This window comes from Notamacropus eugenii, chromosome 6 (genome assembly GCF_028372415.1).
Source record: "Notamacropus eugenii isolate mMacEug1 chromosome 6, mMacEug1.pri_v2, whole genome shotgun sequence".
Taxonomy (NCBI): Eukaryota; Metazoa; Chordata; class Mammalia; order Diprotodontia; family Macropodidae; genus Notamacropus; species Notamacropus eugenii.
In genome coordinates this window covers 352,518,726-352,536,141 of record NC_092877.1, presented here as the reverse complement: position 1 = coordinate 352,536,141, position 17,416 = coordinate 352,518,726, and the positions used below count along the sequence as shown (strand labels likewise).

At 39.5% G+C, this 17,416-nt stretch overlaps 1 protein-coding gene across 3 annotated transcripts in view; it reads right to left on the bottom strand.

Annotated features, from left to right (window-relative positions):
- Positions 1 to 17,416, bottom strand: part of PLD1 (phospholipase D1) — a 264,330-nt gene that overhangs the window by 124,380 nt on the left and 122,534 nt on the right. For all 3 annotated transcript variants that reach the window (XM_072618471.1, XM_072618470.1, XM_072618472.1), the window contains 5 exons: positions 8,099 to 8,283; positions 5,577 to 5,704; positions 3,506 to 3,651; positions 2,502 to 2,610; positions 533 to 598 (listed from right to left, as the gene is read on the bottom strand). In XM_072618471.1, coding sequence (XP_072474572.1) covers positions 533 to 598; positions 2,502 to 2,610; positions 3,506 to 3,651; positions 5,577 to 5,704; positions 8,099 to 8,252 — 603 coding nt within the window. In that variant the 5' untranslated portion in view covers positions 8,253 to 8,283. Of the gene's footprint in view, positions 1 to 532; positions 599 to 2,501; positions 2,611 to 3,505; positions 3,652 to 5,576; positions 5,705 to 8,098; positions 8,284 to 17,416 lie in introns of those variants that run through there.

The window sequence follows — 17,416 nt, the reverse complement described above, 5'->3', positions numbered from 1 at the left end:
CAAGGTCACACAGCTAGTGAGTATCAAGTGTCTGCGGTGAGATTTGAACTCAGGTCCTCCTGACTCCTGCACTGGTGCTCTATCCACTGCACCACCTAGCTGCCCCTGGTCATGTTGGCAGAGCATGGGATAACGGGTGGCACTAGCAACTATGTCATCTCCAAAGATGTGAGGGAGAGCCCCCAGCACATTAGGCTCATGCTGCTATGGGGAGAAATGGCCAAAAGTCACAAGGGGGTGGAAAGGCATGGAGGAATCATAGTCTGCATTGTTATAAGGAATACCAACATCCATGAGAATTTGCATCCATTGCAATAACATTCTACCTCCATCATTTAGATGTTTCTCATGTCAGATCAATTTTCAATTCCATTTTCATCCATTTTGAACTGAAGGCACAATCCAGAAGTGGATAAAAACAATGCAATATGGGAGAATGCATCTTCATGGACCTGAGACTGTCACAAATCAGATTCTCTATGTTCCAGTGAAAGATATTATTCTCAAAGTCACATCACCGCATGGTACTCACTGTGGCATGATAGTTTCTGTACATGGGCATTTTCAATAGCTTTGTCAAGTAATCTTCCAGCTGTTTCTGAAATGCAGATATTAAGGCCTCGGTTACAATATGCAAATAGACAGGAAAACGGGAAGCCATAAAAATAGTGATTCTAAACCCAGGGGCCACTTATTGCCTTGTGCATTTCATCTGGCAATAATCTTCTATAGTTCTCTTGAAGGGTTATTTGAGTTTTTAATTATTCCTTAATTCTCTCCACTATTCTATTTTCTAGGCCCCAACTAGATTATCATAGCCTTGAGGGTAAGGATTTTTTCATCTTTTTGGGGGGGGGGGGTAACCATCATCCTTCTATCCTCCTCCGTCCTTCTCAGCATCTATAGAAAGGGTTGGCACATAGTAGGCCTTCCATAAATACTTGGAGACTTTGATTTGATTCAACTAAAGATAGTCAGCTTGGAGAACAAACAGGAATAGGGATTGGACCTGTTATTTCATTCTTTAGGAATATTGTCTTCTCCCATTAGAACATAAGCTGCTTGAGGGAAGAGATAATCTCTTTTTTTGCTGCATTTGTATCCCTCCATCTTGGTTTAGTGCCTGGCACACAGTAAGTGCTTAACAAATGTTTGTTGACTTGAATTCCCCTACAGGGAACTTTCAGATGAGCAAACACAGATTGGCACCTTCTTTATAACTGATAGTCTTGGAAAGTTGACTAGAGACCAAGAATTTAAGTGACTTGTCCAGGTTCATACTGTATATGTTAGCAGCAGTGTGGCATAGTAGACAGAGAATTGGTCTCAGGGCCAGGAAAAAACTGGAGAACAACTCTAATTTCAAAATCAAATCTGCTTCCAAATCTACCGTTATTCACATATACCATTGGGGAAAATAGTGATCACAGAACCAGTGTGTCCAACCTTCCTCACAAATGACAAAATGGAACCAGACATGTTAGGGCTGAAAGAAACTTAAGAGAGTCCATTCTATTCACCAAACCTTTTTTTTATTAAGTACCTACTATGTGTCAGGCACTGTATTAGGTGCTGAGAATAAGAAGATCAAACAAACAATCCCTGTTCTCAATGAGTTTTATGTTCTACTAAGGAACAACTGGTTTCTAGAGCTTCAAACCAAAATCAAAACTGCAAAGTTGGTCAAACCAACTCTTCCCTGCTAGAACACAAAAAGTGGTCCTTATGACTTTTCCATATATTTAAATATTTTTTAATCCTCATGATAAAAGTTGGAGGTTTTCATTGGTTTTTGAGGACTGACATTAACTTGTGAATTCTCTACTATTGAAGTCCTAACTCAAGCAGTGGACCTTTGTTAAAGTATGGAAAATTAAAGCTTTCAGAGATTTCTGTTCCATTATTTTAATGTGTGATACTCTACTACCCTTTGACAATGGAGTTTACATATACTCAACTTCCTCCAATCTTATATATAATTTGGTAGGTATATCCTAGAAGATTGCCTAAATTTCAGGAAGGTTAAGGGATTTTTTACATTTTTTACAAAGGTAGCCAGTGTCAGAGGCAGTATTTGAATCCAGTTATCCCTGATTCCAAGCTCTATCCACCAAATCAGTTTACCACTACATAATTCTTTTCAAACAGACCTGTGATTTTATTGGCAGAGGGAAATTCAAGTAGGGAAAGTCCCTCTGCTAACACAGATCTATAACTACTCCACAGTTTAGTCTCAGACAGTTAACTGGGACAGTCGGCCATAAAGTGATGTACCCTAGAACTAGGACTGGTACCCAAGTCTTCATGACTCTGAGACCAACTCTCTATCCAATATGCCACATCGCCTCTCTCTGCCTAAATATTAACTAACACATGGAAGAATATATGACACATAGATTTCACAGAACTCGTTAAAGGTTTCAATATTCAACTCAGAATGAGTTTGATTTGTTTTAATTGGGAACAAAAATAGTGGAGACAAGGGAAGGTGAAGGACTTACTCTTCTACTGGAGAACTGCTCCTCTCGGACCATATTTTCTGATGTCCGAGGTAAGCTTGGCATTGCCCTTGGTTCCTCTCCTTTGACATTTTGTCTTCGAAATGTGTGCCTTAAAACACATGCAGAAAAGGAATGTCATTGGGAGAGAACAAGTAAGGAATATGAGGGAAACGTGGGAAGACATATGAGCTGGCTCTGAGGTAAGTCAATAGAACCAGGAAAACAATATTTACAATTACAACAATGAAATAAAAAAAGAGAAAGATACATATTCCCAGAAATATATCTATATCTATCTCTATCTTTTTACATCTAAGGTCTATCAGGAAATTACTATAAGGGAAAAGCAAAAAGCATCACTAAATCTCAACACAAACATACACAACATACGCAAGAACACACCATTCAGATCTGGGCTCACACTTACTAGCTGTATGACCCTGAGTAAATCACTTAACCTCTGTTTGTCTTAATCTACTGGAGAAGGAGATGACAAGCCACTCCAGTATCTTTGGCAAGAAAACCCGAAGGACCGTACTGGCGTGCTGTGGTCCATGAGAACACAAAGACACAACTGAACTACTAGGCAACAGTAAAATACTTTTATAACACGACATCTTTAGGAAGTTCTAATTAGCTCTTTTAAGGTTTTTCCCCCAGTGGATTAAGATACATTCCAAATGGAACTGCTGAATTTAAGGGGAAAAGGGGAAAAACAAAACCTTAAAAGAACTAATTAGATAGGAACCCCCTTATTTTACAAATAAGGAATTTGAGGCACAGAGAAGTAAAGGGATATGCCCAATGTCACACAGCTAGTAAAGAAGTATTTGGAAATACTAAATATAAGATAAAGGATCAAAAGTGTAAAGGGATTTCAGAAGCTATTGAACTCAGCATGTTCGTTTGACAGATGAGGACCCAGATGTGTCATTGAGGTCAAATGACTTGAGTAACATTTGGAAGGTTTCTTGAGTTAATTCTGAAATAGATGAAACATTTACCTTTTGGTGGGAATTGGTATTCGAATAAAAGCTTTGTACTTCAGTAGTTCTCTGTGAAACTCTTGAAAATGTTTGAATTTCCTTTTGACTTGCCATGTAAATTCACCATGGGTTAATTCAATGGTATAAAGATTAATACTTGGTACCTGCAATGACATATGAAAGTTACTGGCATCTGGATGCCAACTGATGACTGTAAAACATTTAAATATGACATTTAAAAAATGAGGAACTCAGTCACATCACAGACTTGAAGAATGTACAAGCTGGGAGTAGTCTTCCTTCTTAGAAAGCTGCTCAGTGATTCTTATCAAACGAGCCCAATCCTCCCACTTCACAGAAGTAGGTAGGTGATCTTTCTAATAATGGCATTTGTTATCTGCATGCTCATCACCTCAAGTATATCATTAATAGACTCTCAGGTTTTGAGCTCCTTTGACAATACATTCCTAGAAAGCGCAGTCACTTAAAACCAAAAGACTAGAGATTGAGTCAATTGTCCTTGGTCAATCAAGCACACAGACACTTGGGAGGAATGGTGAATGAGAAGAAGCAGAGATAAAACCAGGAGGTTGGAGCCAGATGCAGACAAGAAAGTGGGACTGCTCTGCTCTCTTTCTCATCCTCCAGAAATTATACAGAAAGCATGGAAATGGGGACCTTCCATGGTCTTCTCTTCTCCCACTGAGCTGCCTTGAGGAGCCTAGAGTGGTAAAGTCAGGTGGTAGAGCTTTAGAGTCCATGAGGGGTAACACATATATCCTTCTGTTCAAAACTATCTCTCCAATTCCTCCCACTCCCCTCAGCCCACAAATGAAAGATTCAAGTTAAAAAGTCTTTTCAAGAAGTAAGTTACCCTAGAAGATCGTACTATGTAGTTAATTTAAAGCAAGCTGTGCCTACTCTGAAATTTTACATAAGGGTGAAATGGCAATGAAGCCCTGTGAGCTCCTGAAAAACCACCTTGGTTCCACCTTGGACAGGATGCTAATGAATAAAGTTCTCTGGAAACATGTAGCAGAGAACCACATGGAGATTGTCATGTACATATTCAAAAACCATTCATTAAGCAACTATTATTGGCAAATAATTTAAAAAAGCATTTTGCCATGAGTCATACAAAGATAATTAAATTATGGTCTGTATAAAGAAACAGAGCTCCCAGGAATATGAAGGTGAGAGTTCCTCTTTAATCTGCCTCTGTTATACCACAAATGGAATGTTATGTTCAGTTGGAGATGCCACATTTTAAGAAAGATACTGATAAGTTATAGAGCATCCACTGAAAGGCTATCAGCATGGTAAAGGGTATTAAGATTATACTACAGGTAGATTGGTGGGAGGAATAGAGATGTTTGTCATGGAAGACAGAAAATTCATGGGGATGCAATGACTTCCTTCAAGAATTTGAAGGAAGTGTCAAAGTGAAAGAGGGATCCCTAGTCCTAATGGTCAGAACTATGATAAATAGGAGGAATTTACAAAGAGGGAAAATTAGATTTTATATAAATTCAAATTCAGGTTCTGCTGCTCCATGCTCTGGGATCTTACCACTGTGTGGTGATAGCATGGGGACAAAGCAAGGAACCAGAAATGGACCTATTGATCCTAGCTGGGGAACAAGGAGAAAAGAAAATAGAAAGGCCTTAATGCATTTGGTGGGCTTTTCTTTGAAATCTTGAGGAAACCAAGAAAAATGCAAATCCTATCCTGTGCTTTGTAATTATATAGAGTGACTCTGGGGTCTTAAGCAAAGGGCAAGCTCTGGCAGATCCTACCAAGCTGGCAAGAAATTGAATGTAGACCAGATGACAGGATATATGTTTCTTAGCCAGTAGACCAACCTGGCTAAGTCTCAAAAGGTTTCTCATCAAGGCACTGACTGCCAAGTGAATTTTGGTGGCCAACAACTTATAAAGGTTCTTTACTCAACTAGCATGGCAGAAGGGTTGCTACCTGAGCTTCTAGAGCATAGTCACCCCACTGGGAACAATCTTCTTGGATATATATAAAAACAAGTAAGTGAATTAGCTATGTACCAACAGGAGTGTAATTCCATGTGTGTACTGACCCTTGTCGTCGAGGTGAATCGCTCCACTTCCAGCACCTGGGCTTTGATGGGACACCCAGTGAGATAGGTTGTTATGTTAGGTTCCTTAAATCCTTGAGTATGGTAGATGATAGAGAATGGGATGCGCACTAAAAACAATCAATTAATTAAAATAAACATGATAATAATCAACAACCACAAGAGCATCTTATGTTTTAAAAAGTGCTTTGTATTTGTTATGGCCTCTGATTTCATAGAGCTGCCCTCTAATTTAGTTACTAGTCTTACTCCACTTTACAGATAAACACATGGAAGGCTGAGAGAGGTGAACTTACTTAGAGGTCACCAACCAGGTTGCTTACCTGAGGTCACATGACTAGAAAGCATCTCATTAGAATTCAAACTCACTTCTTTAAAAAAAAACAAAAAACTTTCTACTCCTTCTTTCCTCCTTTGACCCTGGTCTTGGTCCTATATCACCTCACACCTGAATTACGGAGACAGGTCTCCCTGCCTCAAGTCTTACTCTACTCCAGGCAATCCACTCAGTTGTTACTGATCATCCTGAATGCAAGTTTAACTAGGTCACCCTCTTCTTCAGTAAATTCCAGCAGATCAAATATGAACTTGTCTGTTTGGCTTTGAAAGTCCTTCAAAGTCTGACCCATTCTTACCTTTCCTGTCTTGCACCTTTCTTCCCTCCATGTACTCTAGCCTCCTGGCTGTTCCTTGAATGACCATCTCTGGTTATTAATCACTCCACCTCTGGACTGCAGGCATTTTCCCTGGTGGTCCTCCATGCCCACAGCCCTTTTCCTCTTCATCTCTGCTGCCAAGCTTCCCTGGCTTCCTTCAAGTCTCTGCTAAAATCCCCCTTTTGCAAGAAACCTCCTTCATTTTTGTACCTTTCCTCGAGGGTGATTTCCAACTTATCTTTCACATATCTTACTTCCATGTTGTCTCTCCTATTAGGGTGTGAGCTCCTTGAAAGCAGGGTCTGGTTTCTGCCTTTCATTGTACCTTAACAGTCAGCATAGTGTTCAGCACACAGTAGGTGCTTAATAAATGCATGTAGACTTGACTAAAGTCTAGCACTCAAGTCATTAGGTCATGTTGCCTCTACAAGAATAAACTGACTATAAAATGCTAGATTTGGTAACAGTACTTTCTTAAGATCATAGAATTTGACCTGGGAGGATTTTTGGAATTTTCGAAAGTTAGCTTTTGAAAGAAAATGAAACAGGCTGAGAATGGTGAAATAATTTGGCTATTGTCAAACAGGCAACTGTAGAGACAGCATTTTTAGTTTGCAAAGTGGTTAGAAAGCTAGCTTCAAAATCAAGAAGTCCTGGGTTCAAATCCCACTTCTGGTATATACTGTCTATGTGACCTTGGGCAAGTCACATAACTTTTCAGTATACCAGGCAACTAAGACTCTAAATTATAGCATAGGTGTTGAAACCCATTATTAGAGGAAACTTTAGTTCTCACAAGATCAAAACCAAAATGAAATAGAAAAATGGCACAGGTAAGAAGCAGCAGAAATGAGATTCTAGATTTGGAGTCAGAGGAGCTAAATTCTAATCCTGACCCTGCTGTTAACTTGGACAAGTCACTTGATTGAGTCTCAGTTTCCTGTCTTGTAAAAGGAGAGGTATGAAATAGAAAGAAAAGGAATGGAAACACATCTATTATTCGGTTGTAGTTCAGCCATTTCAGCCATGCCTAACTCTCTGTGACATCATTTGGGGTTTTCTTGGGAAAGATACTAGAGTAGTTTGCCATTTCCTTCTCCAGTCCATTTTACAGATGAAGAAACTGAAACAAATAGGGTAAGTAACTTGCCCAGAGTCACACAAGTAGGAAGGGTTCAAGGCCAGATTTGAACTTAGGAAGATGAGTCTTCCTGTCTTCCTTCCCGGTAATCTATTGAGCCACTAATTCCCAAATACCATGCTAAGTACTAGAAAAAAAAATAGAAAACCCAGATAGTCCTTGTTTTTAATGAGCTCAGTTTCTATTTGAGGAGATAACATGTGTAGGAGAGATCAACTGCTGGGGGGATAGAAGAGTCTGGCATTGTTTAGGTTACAGGGGCATGGCTGATGGAAAGGCTAAGGAGTCCTTATGGTGAGGCAGCAGGGTAGATACTGATGTGTTTGAGTGGTCATGTCCATCCTGTAACCCGGAGTCTACAGGGGCCAGAGAACAACCACTGGGAAGAGGGAATTCTAGTGGAATCCACAGAGGCTGGGATGGTAGGTGGGAGGATTCTGAGCCAGCCTTGCCATTCCTGAATGTGAGACTCCAGGTAGGTGGGGGTCCCATCTAGCTGTGATCCCATCATTCAGGCCCACATCCTCTGTCTCCCAATGCAATGCTCAAAGACATACTCCAAGGGTATGGGTGCTGGTCTTTAATCTGCTGCTTTCATAGAACTACATCATAACTCAGAAACTCACCTACTACTCTCTGCACCCACATGGGCAATGCATTTCTTTCCCTAGCTGTAAGTGCTGAAGGGACAGGGGTCTCCCTCTTACCAGGCTTGGAATCCTCCGGGGACAAATCAAAATCCACTTCCTCTCCATCAAAATGGAGGTCCCTGGTGTCCAGGTTTTCTATGATGTTACTCATGTCGGCAGCGATCTTCTGCAGTGCAGAGGTGTTTACTCGGGGCTCATTCTTCAGAGACATATTAAGTTCTGATATTGATGAGGCCCAGGAGCTGGCAAAGAGGAAATGGTTTTAATTTTAAGCATGCTTCACCATGTTGAGAGAATAAAACTTTACTCATGGCTCAAATCCAAGATAAAATGCACTACACTGAAAATTTAAAACGACAACCACAAAAAACAACCAAGCAGCTATACACAGTCCCTAGCCATTGTAAATAATTTAATCCAATGTGCACTTATTAAGTACCTACTGTTTACAAAAAAGCCAACAAAATAATCTCTATCTCTGAAGAACTGACATTCAGAATGAAATTATATATATCAACACTGTAAGCCATAATAACTCAAACATATGCTATTATGACTTCTGGGTAATTTTATTGCTGTTCAGTTGTTTTTCAGTTGTGTCCAACCCTTCATAACCCCATTTGGGGTTTTCTTGGCAAATAGACTAGAGCAGTTTACCATTTCCTTCTCTAGTTCATTTTGCAGATGAGGAACTGAGGATTGCCAGGCTCAAGGTCACCCTCATAAGTGTTTGAGGCCAGCTTTGAACTCAAGATGAGACTCCCTGACTCCAAACAGCGCTCTATCCACTGCAGCCACCCAGTTACCCTAGACTGGGTAATACAGTCTGTAAGTAGATATCGAAACAGAGGATGAAAAGCGTATTAACAACCAGGAAAATGGGGGAGGACTTCCTGGAGAAGGTAGATTTAAACAGCCTTGACTAAAGCTAGCACTCCTTGGTGCCAACTGTCATTTACACTCACTGTGAGCCTGGCATTGTGGCTAGTATTGGGAGCACAAAGACTAAGGTGTAAAATCCCTGTGCTCATGGATCTTCCAGTCTATTCTGGAAGACAATAGGTATGTAAAGAAATACAGACAAAGCAAATATTGAGTAATTTTGAAGGGGAAGGCACTAACAGCTTAGGGGAGGGGACTCAGGTTAGTGGAGTTAATTCTGAAGGAAATTTGAGATGCCTTGTAGTCATAACTTTTTATTGAAAAATAGTATTCCGTTTCTTTCATACACCTCAGTTTGTTCAGTCTTTTCCTAGTTGATCAGCATCCATTTTTTTCCTAGTACAAATACAAATATATATATGTATACACATATAACCAATATATACTGTATACAATGTGTATATATGTAGATGCAATCCACATGTCTATACAAATACGTACTATGTCTGCATATATACATGCTGCTGTTCAGTTGTTTTTCAGTCATGTCCAACTCTATGACCCCATCTAGGGCTTTCTTGGCAAGGATACTGGAGGGATTTGCCATTTCCTTCTCTAGCTCATTTTACAGATGAGAAAACAGAGGCAAAAAAGGCTGAGTTGCCCAGGATCACACAGCTAGTAGCTGAAGACAGAGTTGATAAGTCCTCCTGACTTCAGGTCTGGCATTTTATTCACCTATTCACCAACTAGCTGCTCGTATATGTGTGTGTATGTATGTGTGTGTGTGTGTGTATATATATATATATATATATATATATATACATATATATATATATATATATGTGCGTGTGTGTACACATACAGATGTATAATAAAACTTCACATGAACTTGGAAAGGAACCTAGAGCAGACTTTTTTGTCTGTCAATTCCTCATAAAATGCCTTGAATTTCATCTAAGATTTCATTCCTTGTTGTGCATGTTTATTTGATCATCTTCTTTACTGGCTATCAAATGTATTATATATACTTATATGCATAGTGATTAAGTATATTTTATATACATTTTGTGTGTGTGTATGTGTGTGTATGTGTGTGTGTGTATGTGTGTGTGTGTGTGTGTGTGTGTGTATAATTACAGGCTATGGATCTTTTCAAAGTTAACCTGAGGAGAAGGGGCTTAAATTGAAGTCAGGTGCTTAGCCTTAAAAGGAACAAAGGAGATCTAAAATAAAATGCTAATGAGTCTTTCATCTGTGCAAGTGGACTGTGGTATATTACCAGCAATGAAATCCAGGAGAAAAGTAATGGAAAATCTTTCATCCAAGAAATGTACACTCAGAAGAGGAGCTGAGCTGGCCAGGTTGCAGGACAGAGTGATGGCTGACACATATCTGGAAGGAGCCTAGCTACACATCAACTAACTTAAAGGGAACTATTATAGTGACACTGATATGTATAAATGTGGTCACTTTTGCCATGAAAAGACAGGTTTTCATAAAATTAAAATTTGCCGTTTGAATATTCTTCCTTCTGATGACGCTAAGATTTCTTTGTCTTGGGAGAATATTTTTTAGTCCCTTATTCTAAAAACCAAATGTTGATTCTTGGAAGAAGAAGAGAGAAAAAACTATATCTGGAAGCTTCTAGAAGGTCTGAAGTGGAATCTCAGCTCTGCTATTTATTATATGATCTCTGAGTTTCTTTATGTCTCTGGTCCTTGGTTTCCTCATCAATAAGATGAGGAGGAATTAACTAAGTGGTCTCTAATATCCTTTCTAGTTATAAATCTGTAACTCAAGGATATCATATCATGTGTCAAGTTTGTGAAATATTATCATGGACAATGATATCCAGTATATCAATTGAGAGATAAGAGAGTTGACCTTCAAGTCAGAAATGTCAAGTGTCATTTCCTACTCTGACATAGACAAGCTGTGTAATCACGAGCATGTCATACAACCTCCAAGTGCTCCCAGACAACCCTGGAAAACTATAAGTTATAGATGAGATGCTGATCAACATTAGTGAAAAGATGTCCATACTGGAAGTTTCTTACACTGATAAAAGCATAGCTCTGAATAACAAAAACATTAGCTTGTACCTATATCCAATTTGGGGCAGCTGGGTAGCACAGTGGCTAGAGTGCCAGGCCTGGAATCAGGAAGGTTTATGTTCCTGAGTTCAAATCCAGCCTCAGACACTACTAGCTATGAGACTCTGGGCAAGTCATGTGAGCCTGTTTACCTCAATTTCCTCATCTGTAAAATGAGCTAGAGAAGGAAATGGCAAACCACTCCAATATCTCTGCCAAGAAAACCCCAAATAAAGTCACAAAGAGCCAGACACCACTGAAAAACAACTAAACAATTTAACAACCAGGACAGCACAGTGCCCGCCACATAGGAGATGTCAAACAGTAGTTAACACTTAGATAATACTTACAATGTGCCAGGCACTGTACTAATCACTTTACAAGCATTATTTCATTGGGTCCTCATAACAACTCTGCAATGTAAATGCAATTATTACCCTGATTTTACAAATGAGGAAACTGAAGCAAACAGATTAAGTGACTTGCCCATGGTTACATGGCTAGTAAATGTGTGAGACTACATCTAAACTTGGATCTTCCTGACTATATAAGTCTGGTGCTCTATCCATTGTGCCACCTAGCTGTCCCTGTTCAATAAATGTTCATTGACTGACTGATTGATTTACAACCTCAAATTATAAATAGATAGTATTCAGCATTTAAAAGTCCATTGTTGGAACTGGGATTATGCTTTCCCTTAAACAATGTTGCAAAAGATGTAAGGTTCCTAAGCTGACTTAACCTGTCATTGAGCTAGGCTACAGAAAGATAGTACCTCATCATCCTCTTATTCCCAAATGCCTGCTGGACAGCTCCTGCTGGACATTCTCTAGACATCTGGGTCAAGCCAGAATGCCTATTTTCACCACCACTTACCTCATTTTCTTAACTTCTCCATTTCTATTGAAGTCATCCATCACCCACCCCCCAGGATTCCAACTTCCAAGTCATCCTTGACTCTTCCTTCTTCCTTTCATATCACTCATGTTCATTCATTCACTGGCTGGACAGCTGTGGCCTCTAGGAGACACTGTCTCCTACCTCTTGCAATTGCATTATATCCTTGTACATACCTTTTACATTTATTTATCTATATACACATTACATCATCTCCAGTAGAATGTAAACTCCTTGAGTATTGAATATATATTAGTTACTAGTAGTTATTTTTATTAATATTATCATCTTTTCTTTCTGCATCCCTTGAACTTAGCATAATATCCAGCACATAGTAAATGTTTAGTAAATGTTTGTCGAATGTATAAAATTGTTTTAATGGACAAATGTTCTGATTTCTATCAAGGGCACCAGGACATGGTGCTGAGGGAGAAAGAAAGGGAAAGAAATAAGCATTTTTAAAACCCCTATTATGTGCCAGGCACTGTGCTAAGAACTTTGCAAATATCTCATTTTATCCTCAGAATAACTTTGAGCAATAGGTGTTATGATGTCTTCTTTGTTACCGTTGAGGAAACTGACACAGACAAAGGTTATGTGACTTGCCCAGGTTCACATAGCTAGTAAGGGTCTGAGGTTAGAGTTAAACTCAGGTCTTCTTGACTCTAGATCCAATACTCTATCCACTGCACCACATAGCTCCCGCTTCCTCTCCAGAGGATTTATGAAAGAAAGGATGGGAGTGAAAGCAAAACAGGACAAGAAGATGCGGATGGGTTACAATCTGCTCTAGGAGAAGGGTGACATACACATCAATGACACCATGATTCCATTCAAGTGTCATGGAGAGGAGACAGACTCTTGTGAGAAATTAACTATTCTTGGAATGTAATCAACAATAGCAAATTCCATGCTCAGGTAGCAACATCCTTCTTCTTGATGGGCTCACCTAGGAAGAACAATTTCTAAAAGAAAATTATGCTATTTCACAAGTGTTTCAACATGGAGACATTAAAATAATATTCTCCAGGTATAAAACTATTCTACAGTATCCATAGCAATATAGTATGCCATATGTTATGGGGTATGGGAAACACATTTCTTATCAGAGATTTTGACTTAACATTAGTTTGACTGAAAAATACATTTTGGATGAAAATTATTCTAGTTGATATGTACTCAAGGTACAAGAATGACACTCAGGTTGCTTTAAGAAAAAGGGTGCTATTTCACTCAGACATCTAATCCCACAAGTCGCTGCACATCAGTAGCCAAGGTAGTGAGGTTTATATAGATTTCATTTTTCATTTCAAATACTGAAATTTGAGCCTATAGTACTGTCAAGAGAGTTAAATAAAAATTCTCTATGTTGAGTGTAGAGAGAGTTTCTCAGTTATATACATGAAAATGCAGTCTAAGACTTAGCAACTTTGAGGAGTGGGAGGAAAAGGTATGGATCATACCATGAATTGACTGAATGAATCATTAATCAAACATTTATAATATTCTATTTATAATTACTATATTATATTTATTTATAAATATTCTACCTATAATATTACATTATAATATATATCAAGCAAAGACTGGATGACCATTTCATGGGTGTGCTATAAAGGGGATGCTTAATTTGGTACGAACTGGAAAAGACGGTTTCTGACATCCTTTCCAGTTCTAAGTCTATCATTCTATGAGGAGGAATGCTAGTACATCTGGGAAATGTGGCTCAGGCAAAGAGGTTTGGTATATCAAGGTCCGTAGCCATTTCTCTTACCCAATAAAAGCCCAGGCTATAATTTGATAAAGAACACGAATACATATGCTTCTGCCTAAAGAACTGATCCTGTAAATGGCCCTCGAGACAACATTCTTCCAGAACAGTTTCCACATCTGAAAACTGAGTCCTTTCAGGGCCCCAATGAGCAGGTTGCTAAGCAAACTCTTCAAGGTCATTTAAGAATTCAGGAACAATAGTTCACTACAGGCATGTATTTCATCCCCCAGCCTCAAAGATTTGATGATTCTGTAACTTTCTGAATCCTTAGCTTGCTCCTGTGTTTCTTGCCTCACAGGAAGTTATCTGAGAAACATGAAATGAAACTGGGAGACAAAAATAATCCATAAGCTTGAATGACAACATAATACCTTCCTTGCTGACAGCATGGATCCCAGAGTTTCATTCTCCATAGGCACAGATAATAAAAAGCTTATTCTGATTTTTATTTTGATGGGTCTGCTATTTCATTATTTTTTTGTGCTGTTCAGTCGTGTATGATTCTCCATGACCCTATTTGGGATTGTCTTGGCAAAGATACTAGAGTAGTTTGCCATTTCCTTCTCCAACTCATTTTGCAGATGAGGAAATAGAGGCAAGCAGGGACAAGTGACTTGTCCAGGGTCACACAGCTAATAAGTGTCTGAGGCTAGATTTGAACTCAAGAAGGTAGGTCTTCCTGCCTCCAGGTCTGGCACACTACCCACTATACCACCTACCTCCACCCCATGATTTCATCAGTATAGATTATCTTTCTGCTAAAGCAGTTCACAATTTCACTCCCCTCCCACACTGATCAATTACCCATGTTTCCCTACATATCCATGCCCAGTAGAAGATCTCCCTTCATGTGGTTCTTCCAGTATCTTGGGACAAATGATTTGGGTCATTCATCTGCTGTTTCTCCCTCTTCTTATATGACGAGATCACCTCTTTTTCCAGACTTAATTGTCACTGACAATGCTATCGTCAGCTGCAAATAATCATGGAGACACAGTGTAGACAAGTGCCAAGAGCAATGGATTTGGGGTTAGAAGATTTGCTACTTATCAACTAGATCCTTGCATGATTCAATTCGGCTCAAATTAACACAATTAACTAATAAAAAAAACTTATCATGTATCTATCATGTGCTAGACTCTGGGGACACAAAGGCAAAACTGAAACAAGTCCCTGACCTCAAGAAACTTATATTGTACTGGGGTTGGCAGGAAGAATGTAGAACATAGTTAAATAAATACAAACCATATACAAAAAAACATGAAGTAATTCAGGGAAGACTAATGACTGGGAAAATCAGGAAAGGCTTGGAAGTGCCTTTTCATAATAGTTCACTTTTATATAACACTTAAGGTTTGCAAAGTGACATGTGTGTATACATGTATGTATATATGTGCATGTACACACATATATATTAATATATATTTATCTGATTCTCACATCAACTCTGTATGATAGGTGCTATTAGAATTCCCATTTTGCAGATGAGGACACTGAGTGACTCATCCACAGACATACATCTAATAAGTGTCAGAGGCTGATCTTGAATCCAATCTTGGTGGAATGCAAGTCTAGTGCCCTGTCTACTCTACTGCTCCAAAGGAACCCATCTCTGTGACTCAGATTTCTTTCTCCATAAAACAGGAAAAATACCATCTGGGATACTTCCCTCATGTGGTTGCTTGGGGGAAGGATCAAATGAGATAAAGGATGTAAATAAATTTGCTTAAAGTACTAGAAAGATACTAATTATTTTTATTAATTTGCTTCTATAAAATTCTAGTAAGTCTGGTGAGCATAATCACTGCCCTTGTTGGTTGCTTGTCCTTAGCCATTAGTGTTCTCTTCCTCTTCGAATTCTCTTATGTGAGTACCTGTCATAGCCTCAACTAAGCTCCCTGGGGGCAAGCAAGGCTTTTCTTCTTGTCTCTGGGTTCTCAGTGCCCTTCACAAAGTAAATAGTTCATAAATGCCTATTGGACTGGATCCAGGTAGTGGTTATATATCACTTTAGGTTCAAGTCAAGTCTTATCTTATAACATGGGGCCATATAAGTAGGTGGGAGCTGGTGGAGGGGAAGGGAGTTAGAGAAAAATAGTCTTTTTTTCCCTTCTTTTCTGAATGAGAGACAGGGAACCAAATATAGATTTAGCATTTAGAATCAGACAACCAAGATTCAAGTCAAAGCCCAGTTCCTTCCTGTCTATGTGACCTTGGTCAAATCCTTCACTTGTCTGAGCCTTGATTTCCTCATCAAAAAACTGTGAATAATGATATTTGAAAGGATTATTGGGAGGGAAGGAATTGCTTTGCAAACTTTAAAGCACTATTGAAATGTGTTAACTCCTCATATAAGAGTAGGGCTCAGGTGGGACTTGCAATTTCATTAGTATAGCTGAGAAAATACCCGCTTCCAGTTCAGGTTCGATAGCCTGAGAGAGTTGCCAGCCTCCTGAGAGGGTGACTAAGTGACCTGCCCAGGGTCATAGAGTCAGTACAGGGTGGAAATGGGATTGGAATTTAGGTTGTACTGCTTATCAGATAATGACTCTTGTTTCCCACCTCCTTGTGTTCCCTTGAACAGCCGTCTCCTTCCTCCCTACCACCATCTTCTCCTTTTTCCTTTCTCCTACTTTCCACCACATTTTACCCCATGGGATATCCCCTGTTTCTGTCATACTTCCTGCCTTGTTCTTATAATTTGACAATAGACCACTGGCCTGACAGCCTGGTGCCCCCCCCCCATTTCAGTAGCCCATTCTCCAGCTGGAGTCACCCCAAGAGACCAGATCTCTCCTTGTCAAATCCAGCTGATAAAGAGAGTTGGGAATTGGGGATGAGAGTGGGATGGGGTAAAACAGTACAAAAATTGTGACAGCTTCAACTTGTGTCCCAATAAGCCTAAAGAAGGCCTTCAGCATTTGTAAATATGACTGGTATGGATATTATTTTAGAAACAGGCAAAGACTACACCTCCAGATCATAACCTGAAATCATATAAGTACCACTGCCAAGGGCAAACAGGTGCCAAGGGCTCTCCTATCCATGGCCACAAAGGATGTAGCCCCTCCCTAGGGAGACTCAAGTCAGTCACCCAACAAAGTCATTTTAAGTCATCCAACAACTATTAGACTGACTCTATGAGGGCAAAGGAAGAAGGAGAAGGAGATGGAGATGGAGGAGGAGAGGAAGAGGAGCAAGAGGAAGAAGAAATCATTTATACAATGCCTCACATGTTTCACAATGGTCCTCTGAACTAAATGTAACCATAATCATTAATATCATTATTCCCATTTTCCAGATGGGGAAACTTGACATTCAGAGAAGTCCATTGATCCAATCCTGGAAAGCACCTAAGTCCATTTAGTCTCATCCCATCATTGTACAGGTGAGGAAACTGAGGTCCAAGGTGGTTACATGATTTGCTCAGGGTTACACAAGTACCAAGTCTAAACAATGGAGTTTGGGCCTCAACTGCCTGACTCTAGACACAGGGCATGCCTTCTATTGCACCATGCTGCCTCCTCATGTGACCTGCCCACTATCCCTTGCTAGCAAAGGTCAGAAGTTGATTCAAACCCAGGTCTCCCTTGATTCCAAGCCAAGTGTTTTTTCCACTGCCCTACCCTGCCTTTTAGGGACAGTATCTTATCAAGACTTTGTCATTCCCTCAGTTCTTGGCACCTGAGGAAACTTCACCCAGCACAACTAAACAGATATTTGTTA